Raw genomic sequence first — 21616 nt, forward strand, 5'->3', positions numbered from 1 at the left:
GTAGCTGTTTTCGTTGTCCAGCGTTTTTCTCAGAAACGGTAAAAGATAGAGTCACCAAATTTTCAGAGTTAATAGATCTCACTTTGTAGGCGTGCAGCAGGGGGTTAAGAATGTTGGCCGTCACTTCCGGTCGTCACCGGAAGTGATTGATAATTCATAAATTTCAAACTTTTTTCTTTCAAATTGAAACCTATATCGGTTTACTAGGTCTTGTTGTAATTTTCAAAAAATGTTGACCCCACCGGAAGTTGAAACTCCAACTTCCGGTTATATCAAAGAAAGATTATTCATTCTCTCATTTTTCAGTGCCATAAATCTCGGTCATAAAACAAGTTAATGATTTGAATTTTAAGTATGTTAGAGATAATATAATTGTCTAGATTATATTTAAATATTTTTGTCAAATTCACTTCCGGTCGTGAGATATGGGGTGGACATATTCAAACCTTGTTTTTTCAGTTTCTCAATAATGAATATAGATAGACGTTTGAAACTTGTAGAGTTGATCAACTAGCATTAGTCCATTGTACACATGCATTCAATTTTTTCGTCCGTCACTTCCGGTCTATACCGGAAGTATTTGAAAAAATGTCGATTTTCCAATTTCTTCTAGTGATTTCTCAGAGATGGCTGGATATATTTTCTTGAAATTTTCAGGAATAATGTCTTATGAAATGACCTTGCTATAGGTATTTTTGTTTTACAAAATTCACTTCCGGTCGGAAAATAGGGCCGAATTTCTGTTTCTCAAAAGGAATTTTGTCCAGCACTTTTCTTGGAAAAGGTAAAATATAGGTTCATCATATATTCAGGAATGATCAATCTCCGTTTGTAAGCGTGCAGTAGGGGGTTGAACATGTCGACCGTCACTTCCTGTCGTCACCGGAAGTGATGGAAAGAATCGCAAATTTCAAACTTTTTCTTTTAAATTGAAACCTATACTAGTTTATCAACTCTCTTTCAAAGTGTCAAAATAATATTGAGTCTGTCGGTGGTCAAAAGGATTACTTCCGGTTTCTTGATAAAATATCTTTTTACTTTTCGTCTCTTTGTCCCCATAAATCTCGCTTATATTTGAAGTCTTTCATATGATTTTCACATGTCTTAATAAAAGTATCAACTTCTAGAGTTTTGATAATTTTGTTTTTCAAAATTGACTTCCGGTCAGTAGTAACCTACTACTTTTTCTTTCTTTAGTCTACTTGTTTTTGTTGAGAACTCTTTCAGATAGAGACGTGAAATTTTCAGGGAATATAGACAGTAAAGAATCGATGTCATTTATAGGAAAACGCATCTGAATAGTACTTCCGGTCGTCACCGGAAGTTACGAGAAAGGAGTAAAAAATTCGATAATACATTTCTCATTCATTGTTAAGGCACATTTTCTGATACATTTAAATGGTTTTCGTAGGAATAGAAAGCTCTTTACCGGAAGTGGTCTAACGGAAGACCTACTCATTACTAGTAATGAGTGTCTAGTTAGGGTCTTCCGTCTTCAGCGGAAGAACCTTCTATTATTCTATTGTTGATTTTTCACTTTTCTTCTTCTTATTAAGGTCTTCCGTCTCCTGCGGAAGACCTTACTATTATTGTTCGCGTTCTTCTTCTTCATTATTATTATTATTATTAGTATTATTTTCCTTGGTAGTACACGCGTTTTTCTCAGCCATTTCTCGATCGATTTTCACGAAATTTTCAGGAAAGATGTCTTTTGGTGACGAGACTTTGCTTGCAAAATTTCGTGCTTGACGTTACTTCCGGTCAGGAGTTATCTCTCTTTTAGTGACTTTTTGAAGGGCCTTGTTGTCCACACATCTCCTCCGTTAGTTTTGAAGCTAGAGTCTTGAAATTTCTACACAAGATAGAGTAAACATTTTAGAAGATTTGTGGGGGATTCGATTTTACCGGAGGCGATTTGCCTAAACGCTCGCCTGGACCTGAAAAAATGGATGCCAAAATTTTTCGCCGATTTCGGCGATTTTTGACCTTTGATCTCCAATATCTTTTTTCTTGCAAATATTTTGTTAAGACATGTAGAACAAAAGTTGTGTACATTTACGAGATCTTTTCGAAAATATCAAGATTTAGGGGCTAGCCCCTTAAATTAGGGATCTAGAAGGGCTCAAAGTCTAGATCAAATATCTCAAAAATCGTTAATATTTTGGTATAAGTCAAAGAACAAAAAATGTTCATTTCAACAATCCAAATCTATTCATATAAAAATTGAGGTCATATGTTACGTAATAAGGGATTTTAAGGGCCAAAACCATAATTTTTTTACCCCTTGTATCTCGAAAACGACAAATATTTTGAAAAGCAATAAAGAACAAAAGTTGTTCAGAATGATGATCTGAACAATATGCATATTTCGTTTTTACCCTATGTGGCCCCGTTAGGGAGCTACAGTTTGGCCCCTAAAAATTACTTCTAGAAATAACTCGAGAACGGTAAAGAATTTCTAAATACTTGTTGAACAAAAAATGTTTGAAATGTCATGACCTTTCTTACGATATCAAGCAAAAGGGGCTGACCCTTTAAATTAGGGGCCCAGAAGGGTCCAAAGGTTTATGAGAATATCTCAGAAACTATTAATATTTTGTAATAAGTCATTGAAGCGGAAATGTTCATCTAAACGAGCTTCTTCTTATCAAATCAAAAAGTAGGTCATATGTTACGTAATAAGGGATTTTAAGGGCCAAAATCATAAATAATTGACGCCTCATATCTTGAAAACGACAAATATTTTGAAAAGCATTATTGAACAAAAGTTGTTCAGAATGATAATCTAAACAATATGTACATTTCGTTTTTTCCCTATGTGGCCCCGTTAGGGAGCTACAGTTTGGCCCCTAAATATTTCTTGTAGAGATAACTCGAGAACGGTAAAGAATTTCTAAATACTTGTTGAGCAAAAAATGTTTCAAATGACAAGGCCTTTCTTACGATATCAAGCAAAACGGGCTGGCCCTTTAAATTAGGGGTTCAGAAGGGTCCAAATGTTTTTGAGAATATCTCAGAAACTATTAATATTTTATAATAAGTTGTAGAAGCGGAAATGTTCATCTCAACGAGCTTGATCTTATCAAATCAAAAAGTAGGTCATATGTTACGTAATTAGAGATTTTAAGGGCCAAAATCGTAAATATTTGACGCCTCATATCTTTAAAACGACATATTTTTTGAAAAGCATTATTGAACAAAAGTTTTTCAATGTTTCATAACCTATCGATGAATATCAAAAAATGGGTCTGTGGGCCTCATGGCTCGCCTGTAGAGTCGATTTTTGTCGATATCAGTCGATTTCAAAAACTTGTAACTGGTAAATATTTTGTAAGGACATATTGAACAAAAGTTGTTCAGTTTATCGAGATCTATCGATTGATATCAAGAAATAGGCCTATAGTCCTAATGGCTCGCCTATAGAGTCGATTTTTTGTCGACATCGGTCGATCTCAATAACTTTTTACAGGTAAATATTTTGTAAAGACATATAGAACTAAAGTTGTTGAGTCTATAGAGGGCTAACAAATGACATCAAGAAATAGGCCCGCGGGCCTTATGGCTCGCCTGGAGAGTCGAATTTCAAACGAATTTCACCGCAACTTTGCTTCAGAAGCTTATGATATGAAAAATTGATTATATCTAAAGTGTCTTAAAGTCGGAAACTAAATTGGGACTCAGTTGTCTTTCCCCCCCCCCCTTTTTTTTTTTAACTCCGAGTGCATCAACAAATCGGACGGAAGACCTACTTGTTGCTCGCAACGAGATCGTGTCTAGTTATTATTATTATTTTTATTCTTTTTTTTTTTCCTTACCGATTTTGTGCAGAGGATTTCTCAGAGATGGCTGGATCGATATACTTCAAATTTTTAGGGTGGATGCATTGCTTTCTGAAGTTTATATCTTTTTTTGGATTTTTGAAAATTCACTTCCGGTTGGAAGTTATCCTCCTTTTATCGATTTTCAGATGACCATTTTGTCCGGACAAAATCTCGAAAACGATAAAAGCTAGAGTGCTGAAATTTTCAGTGATGTTAGACGACATGTTGTAGTTGTGCACATTGGTTTTAAAAATTTCCGGAAGTGCCTAGTATGGAAGCTCGGTAGGGGTCGAAAATGGAGTTTAAAAAAGTGTCCCATTTTCTTCCACGTTTTAAATCATAACTTTTTACTCGTAAATATTTTGCTTAGAGATATATAACAAAAGTTATACAGTTTATTGAGATCTTTCGTGTCATGTCAAGAAATGGGCCCATAGGCCTCATGGCTCGCCTGAACCATTGAATTTCTGTTACAATGATTAACTTTTTTCTCACGAAAGTTTTGATAAGACATGTAGAATAAAAGTTGTTCAGTTTTGCAAGATCTATCTAATGATATAAAACAATAGGCCTCAGGGCGTCATGGCTCGCCTGAGCAGTCGAATTTGTACCACAATTAATAACATTGATAACTTTTTTCTCGAGAAACTTTTTACAAGACATGTAGGAGAAAAGTTGTTCAGTTTCGCAAGGGTTAACTAACGATGTTAAGAAATAGGCCTGCAGGTCTCATGGCTCACCTGAACAGTTGGTTTATTGTTGCAATCTATAACATTTTGGTCAAGAAACTTTTAATAAGACATCTAGAACAGAAGTTGTTCAGTTTTGCAAGATCTTTCGAACAACATCATGAAAAAGCGAACGGGCCTCATGGCTCGCCTGAACAGTTTGATTAGTGTCACAATCAATAACTTTTTTCTCGAAAAACTTTTGATAAGACATGTAGAACAAAAGTTGCTCAGTTTTGCAAGATTTTTCAAACGATATCAAGAAAAAGGCCCACGGGCCATATGACTCGCCTTAACAGTCTGATAAATGTCGCAATCAATAACTTTTTTCTCAAGAAAATTTTAATGGGACATGTAGAACAAAATTTGTTCAGTTTTGCGAGATATATCTAGAATGATATTAAAAAAAATAGCCCTCCGGGCGACATGACTCGCCTGATCAGTCTCGAATTTGTATCGCAGTAAATAACATTATTAACTTTTTTGTCGAAAAAAAGGCTGACCCCTTTCATTAGTGGCCGAGTGCGGCAGAGATTCTTTAATTCATAGCACTTAAATGATCAATATTTGTAAAACATTACCGAAGCTAAATTGTACGTCTAGACAATATATTTGTATCATTATTTATGAACGAAAATCTCGGTCAAATTCTTATCTCATCACATCTAAAATTGGACGGAAGACCCACTCGTTGCTCGCAACGAGATCGCATCTAGTTATTATTATTATTATTCTTTTTTTTCTCCTTACCGATTTTTGTGCAGAAGATTTCTTGGAGATGGCTGGATCAATTTGCTTCAAATTTTCAGGATTGATGCGTTGCCATTTGAAGTTTGTACCGCCGTTTCAATTTTTGAAAAATCACTTCCGGTTGGAAGTTATCCCCCTTTTATCGATTTTCAGATGACCATTTTGTCCAGACAAAAACTCAAAAACGATAAAAGCTAGAGTGCTGAAATTTTCAGTGATGTTAGACGACATGTTGTAGTTGTGCACCTGGGTTTTAAAAATTTCCGGAAGTGCCTAGTATGGAAGCTCGGTAGGGGTCGAAAATGGGGTTTAAAAAAGTGTCTCATTTTTCTCCACGTTTTAAATCATAACTATTTACTCGTAAATATTTTGCTTAGACATATATAACAAAAGTTGTACAGTTTATTGAGATCTTTCATGTCATATCAAGAAATGGGCCCATAGGCCTCATGGCTCGCCTGAACCATTGAATTTCTGTTACAATGATTAACTTTTTTCTCACGAAAGTTTTGATAAGACATGTAGAATAAAAGTTGTTCAGGTTTGGAAGATCTATCTAATGATATAAAAAACTAGGCCTCAGGGCGTCATGGCTCGCCTGAACAGTCGAATTTGTATCACAATTAATAACATTAATAACTTTTTTCTCGAGAAACTTTTGACAAGACATGTAGAACAAAAGTTGTTCAGTTTCGCAAGGGTTAACTAACGATGTTAATAAATAGGCCTGCGGGTCTCATGGCTCACCTGAACAGTTGGGTTATTGTTGCAATCTATAACATTTTTGTCAAGAAACTTTTAATAAGACATCTTGAACAAAAGTTGTTCAGTTTTGCAAGATCTTTCGAACAACATCATGAAAAAGGCGAACGGGCCTCATGGCTCGCCTGAACAGTTTGATCAGTGTCACTATTACTTTTATCTCGAGAATCTTTTGATAAGACATGTAGAACAAAAGTTGTTCAGTTTTGCAAGATCTTTCAAACGATATCAAGAAAAAGGCCAACGGGCCTTATGACTCGCCTTAACAGTGATAAATGTCGCATAACGTTATACTCGTAAATATTTTTTTTAGACATATATAACAAAAGTTGTACAGTTTATTGAGATCTTTCGTGCCGTATCAAGAAATGGGCCCATGGGCTTCATGGCTCGCCTGAACCATTGAATTTCTGTTACAATGATTAACTTTTTCCTCACGAAACTTTGATGAAACATGTAGAATAAAAGTTGTTCAGTTTTGCAAGATGTATCTAATGATATCAAAAAATAGGCCTGCGGGGGTCATGGCTCGCCTGAACAGTCGAATTTGTATCACAATTAATAACATTAATAACTTTTTTCTCGAGAAACTTTTGATAAGACATGTAGAACAAAAGTTGTTCAGATTCGCAAGCGTTACTAACGATGTTAAGAATAAGGCCTGCGGGTGTCATGGCTCACCTGAACAGTTGGGTTATTGTTGTAATCTATAACATTTTAGTCAAGAAACTTTTAATGAGACATCTAGAGCAAAAGTTGTTCAGTTTTGTAAGATCTTTCAAACAACATCATGAAAAAGGCGAACGAGCCTCATGGCTCGCCTGAAGAGTTTGATTAGTGTCACAATCAATAGCTTTTTTCTGGAGAAACTTTTGATAAAACATGTAGACCAAAAGTTGTTCAGGTTTGCAAGATCTTTCAAACGATATCAAGAAAAAGGCCCACGGGCCTTATGACTCGCCTTAACAGTCTGATAAATGTCGCAATTAATAACTTTTTTCTTAAGAAAATTTCCATAGGACATGTAGAACAAAATTTGTTCAGTTTTGCGAGATATATCTAGAATGATATATAAAAAAAAAATAGGCCTCCAGGCGGCATGACTCGCCTGATCAGTTGAATCTGTATCGCAGTAAATAACATTATTAACTTTTTTCTCGAAAAAAAGCTGACCCCTTTAATTAGTTGCCGAGAGGTAGAGAGAGTCTTTAATTTATAACATTTAAATGATCAATATTTGTAAAACATTACCGAAGCTAAATTGTACGTCTAGACAATATATTTGTATCATTATTTATGAACGAAAATGTCAGTCAAATTCTTATCTAATCACATCTAAATTTGGACGGAAGACCCACTCGTTGCTCGCAACGAGATCGAATCTAGTTATTATGTTCCCCAAACAAAGTTTGGGAACATATTGTTTTTACTCTGTTTCTTATTATTATTATTATTATTAAGGTCTTCCGTTTCCAACGGAAGACCTTCTAGTGATTCTACTGTTTATTATTATTATTTTTTTTCCCTTTCGTCTCCGAGACCGTTGGATGGATTTTCCTGAAACTTTCACAGGTTATAGGGAGCGATGGTACCTCGAGGCATTTTTTTCATTTTTTCAAAATTCACTTCCGTTCGTGAGATACGTCCGATTTTCCGGTTTTTGAAAGAAACTTTGTCCGGGGGTAAACTTGAAAACCACTAAAGATAATCGAATGAAACTTTCTGGGATGATAGATCTATTTTCTCTATGGTGCATGCACGTAATATTTTTTGTCGCCGTTACTTCCGGTCGTCACCGGAAGTGATCAAATAAATCATCATTTTCAAACTTTTTTCTTTCAAATTGAAACCTACTTTGGTTTACTATATCTCGTTCTAATTCTCAAAAAATGTTGACCCCACCGGAAGTTGAATCGTCAACTTCCGGTTATATCAAAGAAAGACTATTCATTCTCTCATTTTTCAGTGCCATAAATCTCGGTCATGAAACTAGTTAATGAGTTGAGTTTTACATATATTATAGTCACTATAAATGTCTAAAGTTACGTCAAATATTTTTGTAAAATTCACTTCCGGTCGGCAAATACGGCTTATGAGCTGTTTTCGTTGTCAATCGTTTTTCTCAGAAACGGTAAAAGATAGAGTCACCAAAATTTCAGAGTTAATAGATCTCACTTTGTAGGGCTGCAGTAGGGGGGTAAGAATGTCGGCCGTTACTTCCGGTCGTCACCGGAAGTGATTGATAAATCATAAATTTCAAACTTTTTTCTTTCAAATTGAAACCTATATCGGTTTATTAGGTCTCGTTCTAATTCTCAAAAACTATTGACCCCACCGGAAGTTGAATCTCCAACTTCCGGTTATATGAAAGAAAAACTATTCATTCTCTCATTTTTCAGTGCCATAAATCTCGGTCATAAAACAAGTTAATGATTTGAATTTTACATATGCTATAGACATTATAAATGTCTAGTGTAAATTTAAATATTTTTGTAAAATTCACTTCCGGTCGTGAGATATGGGGTGGACATATTCAAACCTTGTTTTTCAGTTTCTCAATAATGAATATAGATAGACGCTTGAAACTTGTAGAGTTGATCAACTAACATTAGTCCATTGTACACATACATTCAATTTTTTCGTCCGTCACTTCCGGTCTATACCGGAAGTATTTGAAAAATGTCGATTTTCCGATTTCTTCGAGTGATTTCTCAGAGATGGTGGATAAATTTTCTTGAAATTTTCAGGAATAATGTCTTATGAAAGGACCTTCCTATAACTATTTTTGTTTTTACAAAATTCACTTCCGGTCGGAAAATATGGCCGATTTTCTGTTTCTCAAAAGGAATTTTGTCCAGCATTTTTCTTGGAAAAGGTAAAATATAGGTTCATCAATTATTCAGGAATTATAAATCTCCGTTTGGAGTCGTGCAGTAGAGGGTTGAACATGTCGACCGTCACTTCCTGTCGTCACCGGAAGTGATGGAAAGAATCGTAAATTTCAAACTTTTTCTTGTAAATTGAAACCTATACTAGTTTATTAAGTCTCTTTCAAAGTGTCAAAATAATTTTGACTCCGTTGGTAGTCAAAACAACTACTTCCGGTTTCTTGATAAAATACCTTTTTACTTTTCATCTCTTTGTCACCATAAATCTCGCTTATATTTGAAGTCTTTCATATGATTTTCACATGTCATAATAAAAGTATCAACTTCTAGAGTTTGGATCATTTTGTTTTTCAAAATTGACTTCCGGTCGGTAGTAACCTACTACTTTTTCTTTCTTTAGTCTACTTCTTTTTGTTGAGAACTCTTTCAGATAGAGACGTGAAATTTTCAGGGAATATAGACAGTAAAGAGTCGCTGTCATTTATAGGAAAACGCATCATAAAAGTACTTCCGGTCATCACCGGACGTTACGAGAAATGAGTAAAAAATTCGACAATACATTTCTCATTCATTGTTAAGGCACATTTTCTGATATATTTAAATGGTTTCCGTAGGAACAGAAAGCTCTTTACCGGAAGTGGTCTAACGGAAGACCTACTCATTACTAGTAATGAGTTTCTAGTTATTATTCTTTTTCTCCGGTACTTTTTTGTCCGGTAGTGTTCTCAGAAACTACAAAAGGGATCGATATGAAACTTTCCAGGATGATAGTATAGCGTTTGTAGATGTGCATAGTGATAGTCATTTTGTTTGTACGTGCATGCACGCACGTGCACGTGCATTGCAATTTTGGTACAAAAATTGGAAAATCAGAATATTGAAGGAAGCGATATAAAACCTAAATAGGATGATAGTATATCATTTGTACATATGAAAAATAATAGTTATTTTGCCAGCACGCGCACGCATGCGCGTGCACGCGCATTACAAAATTTGTACGCTAACTTTGGAATCAGTCTAACTTTTTTGTTGTTCATTGAAATGGCTTGAAATTCATATCATAGGTAGATATTGAGACCCTTAACTGATTTACATGGTCAAAATTACCAATTTGTACGCGCATGCACGTGTGCTTCATTTTGATTGGATAATGCTAAAACGTTTGTAACTATCTTATTTATGAAGCGAATGAGATGATATTCACAGCATATGTAGACAATATGTGTATCTATATGTTGGTGTAACAAAAAATGCCAACGCACACGCGCATGCGCGTGCAACGTTTTTTAAATGTTTAATTTTTAAAGGACGATAACGTTTTTGTTTTTCATCAAATTCTATTGATATTAGGGGTTTAGATGTATCTTGGTACTCCTTACAAATTGCTGTGGTGAGAATTACTGCTCAGCACGTGCATGCACGTGTGCTGATTTCTGATTGGACGATTTTAAAATCGCTATAACTTCCTTATATTTGGTGGAAACGTTATGAAATTCATACTGTGGGTATATGATACAAATGCCTGTTGAACGACATCAACAAAAATTCGGAATCATACACGCGTGCGCGTGTATGCACGTGCAACGCTTTCTTTCATTTCTTGGTACTGAAATGACCATATTGAACGTACTACATGTAATTAAAGGGTAAAATAAAATGATTTTTTCCTATAGATTCACAAGGACATCACTTTTTAATTGGGGGAGGTTTGGGGAACATCTGTAACGGTCTCCGTTACAATTAGAACTAGTTATTATTATTATTCTTTTTCTCCGGTACTTTTTTGTCCGGTAGTGTTCTCAGAAACTACAAAAGGGATCGATATGAAACTTTCCAGGATGATAGTATAGCGTTTGTAAATGTGCATAGTGATAGTCATTTTGTTTGTACGTGCATGCACGCGCGCGCAGGTGCATTGCAATTTTGGTACAAAAAATGGAAAATCAGAATATCGAAGGAAGCGATATAAAACCTAAATAGGATGATAGTATATCATTTGTACATATCAAAAATAATAGTTATTTTGCCAGCACGCGCACGCATGCGCGTGCACGTGCATTACAAAATTTGTACGCTAACTTTGGAATCAGTCTAACTTTTTTGTTGTTCATTGAAATGGCTTGAAATTCATATCATAGGTAGATATTGAGACCCTTAACTGATTTACATAGTCAAAATTACCAATTTGCACGCGCATGCACTTGTGCTTCATTTTGATTGGATAATGCTAAAACGTTTGTAACTATCTTATTTATGAAGCGAATGAGATGATATTCACAGCATATGTAGACAATATGTGTATCTATATGTTGGTGTAACAAAAAATGCCAACGCACACGCGCATGCGCGTGCAACGTTTTTTAAATGTTCAATTTTTAAAGGACGATAACGTTTTTGTTTTTCATCAAATTCTAAAACGATGCACGCAGGTGTAAGTTGGCATTTTTGTTACAATAATATATCGATACACATATTATGTATCAATACTGTGAATATCAACTCATTCGCTTCATTAAAAAGATAGTTACAAACGTTTTAGTATTACCCATTCAAAATGAAGGGCACATGCATGCGCTTGCAACTTGGTAATTTTGACCATGCAAATCAGTTAAGGCTCTCAAGATATACCTATGATATGAATACCAAGCCATTTCAATCAACAACAACAAAAGTTAGACTCATTCCAAAGTTAGTGTACAAATGTTGTAATGCACATGTACGCGCGTGCAGACAAAATATCTATAATTTTTCATATCTACAAATGATATACTATCATCCTAGTAAGGTTTCATATCGATCCCTTTAATATTCTGATTTTCCATTTTTTGTGCCAAAATTGCAGTACATATGCGTGCGCGTGCATGCACGTGCAGACAAAAAGACTATCGTTCTGCACATCTACAAACTCTATATTAACATCATGGAAAGTTTTATATCGATCCCTTCTGTAGTTTCTGCGAATACTACCGGACAAAAAAGTACCGGAGAAAAAGAATAATAACGAGCTATTACTGTGTTGTGATGCCAGCACAAATGTCTTCGAACACCTCCCCATGTCAGAAATGGTTTTTGATGCCGGAAATGGACCCCGAATCCTCCATCAACCCTAGAAAGTAAATTACGTTGAAATCCGGCGGACTTGATATTTGGCCGCCATTTTCTTCAATAGTGGCCATTTTGAAACATTTGAAAATAGATTCGAAGGAAAAACTGATGTAAGAACTAAACTGAGGATCCTCCATTTACCCCAGAACCCAAATGTTGTTGAGATTTTAACACTTTCAAATATTCGGTATATGGCGGCCATTTTGAAAATGGCGGCTCAATTTTTTTTTAGGGTGGAAATAGACTCGGGGTCAATAAATAACTATAGAAATAGAATTTTGTTGAAATCTGACAACCTTGTTCTTTGACGTTTTTTGGCCGCCATTTTGAAATGGCGGTCATTTTGAAAAGTTGATTGCACCCCTCCTAATGATCCCCTATCAGCTCACAAAGTTTGAAGTGGATCTGTCAAAGCACTTTCATAAAATCGCGCAGACAAATTTCTCACTAAAGAAGAGGAATAATAATAATAATAAGAAGAAAATGATAATAAGAACAATAATTAGAAACGGAGGGAAAACAATATGTCTCCGACACTATGTGTTTGGAGACATACTAAGAAACGGAGGAAAAACAATATGTCTCCGACACTATGTGTTCAGAGACATATTAATAATAATAATGATAACTAGTTCTAGTTGTAACGGGGACCGTTACATATGTTTCCCAAACCTCCCCCAAATAAAAAGTGATGTCATTCTAAATCTATAGCAAAAATAATTTCATTTTAACCTTTAATTACATGTAGTACATTCAATGTGGTCATTTCACTACCAAGAAATGAAAGCGTTCCACGTGCATACACGCGCACGCCTGTATGATTCCGCAATTTTGATGGTGTCATTCAAAAGGCATTTGTATTATATACCAACAGTATGAAATTCATAACCTTTCTATGAAATATAAGGAAGTGTTAGCGATTTTGGAATCGTGCAATCAGAATTTAGCACACATGCATACACGTGCTAAGCAGTAATTTTAACCACAGCACTTTGTAAGGAGTGCCAAGACACATCTAAACCCCTAGTATCAATAGAATTTGACGAAAAACAAAAACGTTATCAACCTTTAAAAATTGAACATTTCAAAAACGATACACGCGCATGTGCGTGAGTGTTGGCATTTTTTGGTTACACTAATTTATAGATACACATATCATCTACCTATGCTATGAATATCAACTCATTCGCTTCATAAATAAAATAGATTTTAGTATTATCCAATCAAAAAGAATCGCACGTGCATGCGCGTGTAAATTTGTAATTTTCACCATGCAAATCAGTTAAGGGTCTCAATATCTACCTATGCTTTGAATATCAAACCATATCAATGAACAACAAAAAAGATAAACTGATTACAAAGTTAGTGTACATATTTTGTAATGCACGTGCATGCTCATGCACGCGCGTACAGACAGAATAAATATCATGTTTCATATCTACAAAAGATAAACTATCATCCTATTAAGCTTTCACATTGATTCCTTGTATATTCTGATTTTCCATTTTTTTTAACCAAAATTACAATGCACGTGCGTGCGCATGCTTGCACGTGTTGACAAAATGACTATCGTTCTGCACATTTACGAACGCCATACTATCATCTTGGAAAGTTTCATATCGATCCCTTTTGTAGTTTCTAAGAACACTCTCGGACAAAAAAGTACCGGAGAAAAATAAGAATAACTAGAAACTTGTTGCCATGGCAACAAGAAGGTCTTCTGTTCTTTCCGTGTCCAGTAGATAACCTTAAATTCTTCATTTGTTATAAAGTGGGAAAACAATATTCGAGTAATCTGGGGATTGAACCCGCCCGCATGAAAATCCACTTCGCTAACCATTAGGCTAGCGAGGACCATCGCTTCAAAATGAAAATTACGAATATCTAGAGTTTGCTTTGATCAATTTAAAAACAAATATCATATTCAGCATTCTATAAAGAGTCTCTAGTTATCTTACCTTTATCAAAGAAAAACATTAAAAAACAAAAAAGTTAAAAAATTCATTTTTGAAATTCGCTTCCGGTAGCGACCGGAAGTGATGACGACGTTCGAAATAGTGATTTTGGTAATATATAAGTCATGTTCTATCATCTCTAATAAGTCTCCAGTTCATATTTTTAGCCGTTCCTGTAGATCACTCGCGGACAAAGTTCCATTTGAAAATCAGGAAATTGTTCATAACTTGGAACCGAAATGGAATTTTCCCAATTTTCTTTATGATAAACAAAGTTCATAGTATAATGCATTTTTCCTGAAAGTTTCACTGAAAACCACTGCATAGTTTTTGAGAAAACTCCTGCACAAAATTTGGTCAAAAAAAATAATAATAATAAGAAGAAGAAACAGTACACTCACCATAAGGTCTTCCGTGAAGAACGGAAGACCTTAATAAGCATAACTAGAAATGATCTCGTTGCGAGCAACGAATAGGTATTCTGTCCAATGTCTGACGAGATAGGATCTTGACTGGGAAAATTCAATTACTGAAGAACGACTATACATGAAAGAAATAAAAACTTATTTTAAAAAAAAATACTGATACACATGTACATGTAAGACGTGATTTATCAATTACAAACAATTTCGGTTTTGTTTTATTCACGTTCGAGTATTTTGGGAGTCAATAAAACGACTAAAAATTCCACATTTACCGCGTAGGAACCCACCCTAAACATTTCCGTGAAACACTGTGTTTTCGGACAACTTCCGGTTTCGATCAACCAACTTCCGGAACTGAAATGACCATATAAAGTAAGACATTTAGATATTTCTTAGAAAGTCAAATATTTTTATGGCATCGTCGTCAAACCCCTCCCAACTTTTTTGTCTGATTAGGAATTTAAAAAAATATATATTGATTTTCAAGATATGTAGCAACCCCCCCCCTTCACAATGTACGTTTACTGTTATTTTTACATGCAAAATCTGACACCCCTTCCCCGCTTATTCATAGCATAGCAATGGTGGTTGGTAGTTAAAATGTAACCTTAGACTGATGAATTGAACCTGCATATTCCACTGATAAAGGATATACCCCCATCATACAACTTAGGATTTGGGGTTCGGCCAGGAGAGAACAACTCATTTAGGGATGTGTGTATATGTTATTTCGCGTTGGCTTGTCAAGTATTTTCAGACAATTGTGAAGTCAAGTTGTTGTCCGACTCCCTATATACCCCCACTTTGATAAACTATGCAATGAAGTTGTTTTCTACAACATATACATGTATAAGCACTGTTTTCTCAACTAGGCTTAGACCTAGTATGTATCGCTAAATAATGCTTAATACCTCTATTATTATTCAAATTGAATATACTAATGAATGCATTTGTGCGAGCATAAGTGTATGACAAACATGCACTGTCATGTATTTTGAACTTAAGCAATACATGAACATTTCAACAGCGATCCCCCACAAACAAGACTTATATTTACCTCTAAATTCTTACTGTTTACATAGGAAGTAAAAGCGCATTAATGGATAATCAAATGAATAGCAAGTGTCTAACTCGGTTAACACAGTGTTAACTTGCTTTTGAAAAACAGAATTTAACCATTGTGTTAATAAGTTTATTCGTTCTTTTTTTTTTTTTTTGGTAAAAAAAAATTATCCCGAGTTAACTTTGACTAATTTCTGAATCAAGAAGAAACGAAGCATGTTTTTCTGTGGTTATGATCAGATTGAAATTTCGAAGCTTACCTATTCAAAAAATATATAGACAAAAAGATGGTAATCGGGACAAAATAGTTGACGAAGGTCTCCAACGTTTTGCAATATACTATAATAAGTAAAATGCCTATTCTGTTAAAGTATCATAGATATTTATGAGAATAATATGAATAAACTATAGTGTAAATGAAAACAAACACACCATTATATCAAAGTATCTATACAGGTAGACCAAAGTATCAATGTTTTACATAGTAAATCAAAATAGGTGCACGAGTTAATGTTGCGCTGTAGTGAATCTATGATGTTAAGTTTGTATTAAATCTGCATATCAAGTTTCTTTATAGTAAATCGATGGATCAATTTAGGGATTATGGCACATTAGGGTTCCAAAATTTGTATTGAAGTGAATCAAAGTATCAAAGAATCTTGATCGAGATACGCTGACTCAAGGTAGCTAAAATATGTAACTCAGATTACATTTATTGGTATCCCTTGGTTAATGCATGTTTCTTCAATAATAATTTCGTTTGCTTTATTTTCACAGGTTATAACTACGAACAGAATGACAGCTAAAGTTATCGCAATTTGCGCAATTTGCTTGACAATAGTATGTTACAGAGTAGATGGTAATGGTAAGTAAAACACATTTTCAAATAGTTGATCATTACGTATTATTATGCAACATAATAACATCAATCAGTGTGGAACACATGGTGGGATTAGCCAAAGCATACATTTACAGCTTGTTTTTCTTCAAACTTCAGGAAAGAAGGACGCTTGGGTATTATTGGTTTTGTAAATGCCAGGGAAATACCCCCATGTCAATTTTATACCAATATATTACAATAGTACTAATATTATATCAATTATCGTCGACTGCCCTATTTCAGTGACTGGTCAGAATCGGCGACCTTTTGTTTAGGTGTGCGGGTTGTCGTTTCCGGATGTAGATTGCGTCATCAATTTCGCTGTATTGTTTGCAAACATATAGCCCTTAAAGTCTAAAGGTTTACTGTTATTTAGGATTTCAAGTTTTTTACCGAAAATGAGCTACTAGAAGAAGAATATGCAAAAAATCAACACGAGTGCCTAAAAAATAAGCCAATTTACTTATTACCTTTTCAAGCAAACCTTCAAATTAATATAACGTATACCAAAAGTCTAGAATGCTACACTCTTTTATTATTTGATTCATTGACCTTTAGTTACACATTACTCCTGTATATATGTTTTAACAGTTAAAAAACTTTTGACGAACCTATATTAACAATGGTCACCCAAATAGGTGACGTCACCGTTTTAAGACCACAAAGTGACATGTTTTTGTTACGAAAATATATTCAATTAACGAACCAATGGATTTTGATTTTTTTTTCGATGAAAGTAAAGGAATTTAATTACTGTAAAGGTAGGTGTGTAATTTATTTATTTATTCCAAGTGATTAATGAGAAAATCGCGGTTTATCACTAAGGTCACCGAAACTGGTCAGTCGACGATATATACAACATTACAGGTCTTCATTCATTTCCGTGAGTCAAACAAGTCGATACGTTTTGTTAACGTACTATGTTTTTGAATCTAGAATCTACTAGTGTTGCAAGGTTCTCTTCTAGAAATAAGGGAAATTGCTCATGGAATTTCACTTTTGAAAAAACAAGATAGACAGTGTGACATATTCGCACAAAACTTTTATCTGTTGCATTGAGAGTTCTACATACGCTATTTCAAGAAGCACCAGCTAACCTATACTTGAATTGTTTAACACCTGAATATAGACTGAACTCTATGATTATGGATGTAGCCAATCACAGGCTCTTTTAACCACCACGGGTCATGTATGATATACCTTCCAAACCGTGCCGCCAGTTCCTTAAGATCCAATTTACAAACAAAGGAATATATGCCATCAACATAAGCAACAGTCTTCGTCATAGAAGAGTTCAGTCGTGTATTCTAACTTATTTCAAGTTCAAGTCTACACCCAGTATTTCTTACAAAAATACATCTACTATTCCATGCAAACTTTTTAATTATCAACAAACTTTGCAGTGCCTAAATTTAGTCCATGTTATACTTATTCCGCCTACGTGTTTCTGTTCTTCATCTTCTTTCAACTATAGTCAAACTGAGCATGTCATTACTGGTGATGTTGATATAGTTGACAATCAGGACCTCGAATCACTTATTCTAAAAGGTCCTAAATACAGAGAACCTCGGTCTTTCAATTGGCGACATAACTTTATCTCTATCATGAATTCTGTCTCATTGGTCCGTGTTTGCCCAACTTTCTATTTTGTATTGCTTATAGGCGTTATGAGATTGATCATTGTTCGTTATCTCCAACTTTCATGTGAATGGTCCTTTTTAAGTATAAATGTAAGATCTATCTACTTGTATTACATATAATTTCAAGAATGTGATGAGGGCTGGACATCGTTTGATGACAACCTATCTGTATGCTACCTGTTCGCTTACAACCAAAAAAGTTGGATTGAGGCGAAGGTGTGTATTGACGTCACTTCTTTGTAAACCGTGTCTTTGATTTACTTTATTTAACAAATTACATTGCATGTCATGAAAAAACATCTTTAAGAAAATGAAATTGGCATTCAATGTACTTGACGCTTAGTAAACTGAATCATGATTTTCCTTTAGGAAACATGTGACGCTTTACATTCCAAACTTGGAAAGATAGACACTCGAGATAAGGTGCAATATGTGCTGACATCTCCCATGATTACAGGTAAGTTTAAGACATTTTTTTTCTTCCTATGGGTTGACATAGACCGGTGAAATCTGAAAGATTTATATTCAGTCCAAATGCGTCTAAGCCTTATCTCTGTTTAAATGCTAATACATTCTCTTTTGAGAAATGACCATACAAGCGGCAAGCCCTCATCTAGAATTTAAAAATTACTGTTTTTTTTACAGGTGGATGTAACGCTTTTTGGGTCGCCCCTCCCGATAGACAGGGAATGAATGGTTTTAATGCACACCCAAGTGATTGTATAGTTCTAACTAATCATCCTGCAACTCCAAACACACATTGGGACTTTGAATACTGTTTTACTCGTCATTGTTTTATATGCGAAAAACGAATTGTGTAATTCCTCTAATATTAGAGGTTTTGATGAATCCATCAGCAATAAAAGTTTGTCTTCATATAATGTATCAGGTTGATATATGGCTATTGGTTTTCCCAGTGTTACAGTTTAACTATACAGTTCTTCGCTAGTACTTCATTGTTCGTTATGTTCACCTTTCATTCAGTTAAAAAGGTCGTGTTGTTGTTAAAATCAGCAACATATTGGCTTCTTAAAATCAACATGTTGATGTATAGAGAACACGATAAGGCACTTAAACGTTTCAGTAAGTTTGGGTCATCCAGTTGACAATATATTTTTTTTCGGACAAGTCAACAGAAAGATCTGAAAAGTACGAAAACGTTAATTTGCCTTGTTTTGTTTATTAACATCAACATTTCGATATCAAGAAGTCAATATGTCGCCGATTTGAAAAAAATAAACGACCTTTTTAACTAAATAAGTTTTCATCTTTATGCACTCAACGACATCTTTTCCTCGTCTTGGTTGGATTTAAATCAACATGACGACTTGTAGTTTAGCGCCAAAAATTAAGTCAATAAAATGAATGTCGTCCAGGTTATTACAGGAGTTTTGAAAGATGATAATTGGTGTAAAGCACAAAATATATGTCGACAACATGCCAATTTTATGCTTAAAACACTAATTTTGGACAATATCTTCCATTTAAATCAATCAATCGACTTAATGATATGGCTTTTGACAAGGTCATTTTCAACAATAACTTTGAATCGAAAACTGAAATGTCGACTCATTCACATAGTTACAATAATTCAACGTATTTTAGACGATTTGTTCAAATGACTTTATATCATTTCATCTTGAAGGCTGTAAGGCTCAACGGGGATAAGAAAGGGTAAGTGATTTCTTTTTTATTTCGATAATCATGCAATGCCAAAATAGAAATAAGAATTAAATTTACAATAATATTAATGTAATTTTAAATCAAATTTTAATAGTCGCCTTTTGTAAACATTTTGGAAAGTTTTATATAGCTTGTCACAGTGTATGGATAGTAAATAGAGTTAAAATACGTTGTATAAATGATATTTCGTCAATAAGTAATATGCAGTTCTGAGATTTAACCTACATGTAATTAAAAGAATTTAATTCTTATTTCTATTTTGGCATTGCATGATTATCGAAATAAAAAAGCCTTTAGGAGTTTATGTGAAAATAATAATTTGCATATAATGTTACACATTTGATGTATTAAACCTGATTTCAGTTTTAGCATGAGATTAGATTTCTAGCAACATTCTAAAATTTTACAATATCACAGGGCCAGATTTGCATACAGTACCTTCTTTTTCTATGAATTTTACAAATTGTCTGACATATTTCATAACATTGAATTAAACCAGTTCCTTTCTTAATATAATTATTACAGTGGCAAGGGTTTCATTTAAACTCATTCCATTCCACCCTAGACAATACCACTCTATTGGTATATTAAAAAAATGTATCTATCTAAGTATCCACGTTATTTCATGGGAAAGTCAGTAGAAAATAATGACATTTATTTAAATCATCATTGAAATTTATTACAATAACTTCAAATTATATTTTGTTAATTGCCACATCATCATTTAACAAATATCCTCAATTCAATGGATTACGAACAACATATCAAAATGCATAATATACACGTATTAGCATATTACATTCGGGACAAAAAATAAAGGATACACATTTCATTAAACCGTAGAAATTGTCATAAAACTGAAAATTTCACTTGATAGACAAATCTATTTTTTCCATATTTGCAACATATGATTGGTACAAATGCAGTACTTACAATTATATTAAACGTTGCATAAAAGAGGGATTCTCACAATAGTTACCATCACGATATATCAATGTGAAATGTACTACACAAAAAACAATAAACATCCCCACAATTTTCGGAAAAGAAAAGAAAAGTTGTCCATATGCTTTTTGTTTTATTTTCAGCCATTAGTATCCCATGTACAAACATATGCACCTACAATAAGTATATTGAAGCAATGCCAGTGATTGTTATGTTCAGTAATTGTTCAGTCTATATCAATTAATATTGTTTCTGTTTTAGCTCACGTGAGCTTTTCTGATCGCATGTTGTTCGTCGTCTGTCTGTCCGTCTGTAAACTTTTTTTTTTTTTTTTTTTTTTTTTTTATATTTTTGACTTCTCCTCCAGAACCGCTGGGTCAATTTCAACTAATCCTGACAACAAGCATCCTGGGGTGAAGGGCTTTCAAGTTTGTTTAAGTGAAGAACCATGCTCCCTTCAATGTGGAGATAATCACAAAAATATAAAAATAGGGTGGGATCATTTTAAAATCTCCCCAAGAACCACTGGGCCAGAACAGCTGAAATTTGTGCAAAAAGCCTTCTGACATAATGCAGATTCAAGTTTGTAAAAATCATGCCCCCGCAGGTTGGATGTGGCCACAATAGGGAATCGCAGTTTTACATGCAAATGTATAGGATAAATCTTTAAAAATCTTCTCAAGAACCACTGGGCCAGAAAAGTTAACATTTACACGGAAGCTTTAAGACATAGTGCAGATTCAAGTATTTCAAAATCATGGTCTAAGGGGTAGGGTGGACTAGAATAAGGGATCAAAGCTTTACATACACATATATAGAGAAGATCTTTAAAATCTTCTCCTCAAGATTGATTGATTGTATTGATTGATTGATTGAATATTGTTTAACGTACCTTTCGAGAATATTTCACTCATATGGAGGCGTCACCACTGTCGGTGAAGGGCTGCAAAATGTAGGCTCATGCTCGGCGCT

The 21616-nt window shown here is 34.3% G+C and overlaps 1 protein-coding gene across 4 annotated transcripts in view; it reads left to right on the forward strand.

Moving 5' to 3' along the window:
• The window catches only part of LOC130052015 (uncharacterized), a 28843-nt gene extending 9944 nt beyond the window's left edge, over positions 1–18899 (forward strand). For 3 of the 4 annotated variants that reach the window (XM_056155725.1, XM_056155728.1, XM_056155726.1), the window contains exons 2-5: positions 16274–16361; positions 18144–18232; positions 18386–18473; positions 18662–18899. In XM_056155725.1, the coding sequence (XP_056011700.1) occupies positions 16292–16361; positions 18144–18232; positions 18386–18473; positions 18662–18837 (423 nt within the window). In that variant the 5' untranslated portion in view covers positions 16274–16291 and the 3' untranslated portion in view covers positions 18838–18899. Of the gene's footprint in view, positions 1–16073; positions 16180–16273; positions 16362–18143; positions 18233–18385; positions 18474–18661 lie in introns of those variants that run through there. The other variant, XM_056155727.1, reaches the window with a different exon arrangement.
• The last annotated feature ends 2717 nt before the right edge of the window (positions 18900–21616 follow it).

This window comes from Ostrea edulis, chromosome 2 (genome assembly GCF_947568905.1).
Source record: "Ostrea edulis chromosome 2, xbOstEdul1.1, whole genome shotgun sequence".
NCBI lineage: Eukaryota > Metazoa > Mollusca > Bivalvia > Ostreida > Ostreidae > Ostrea > Ostrea edulis.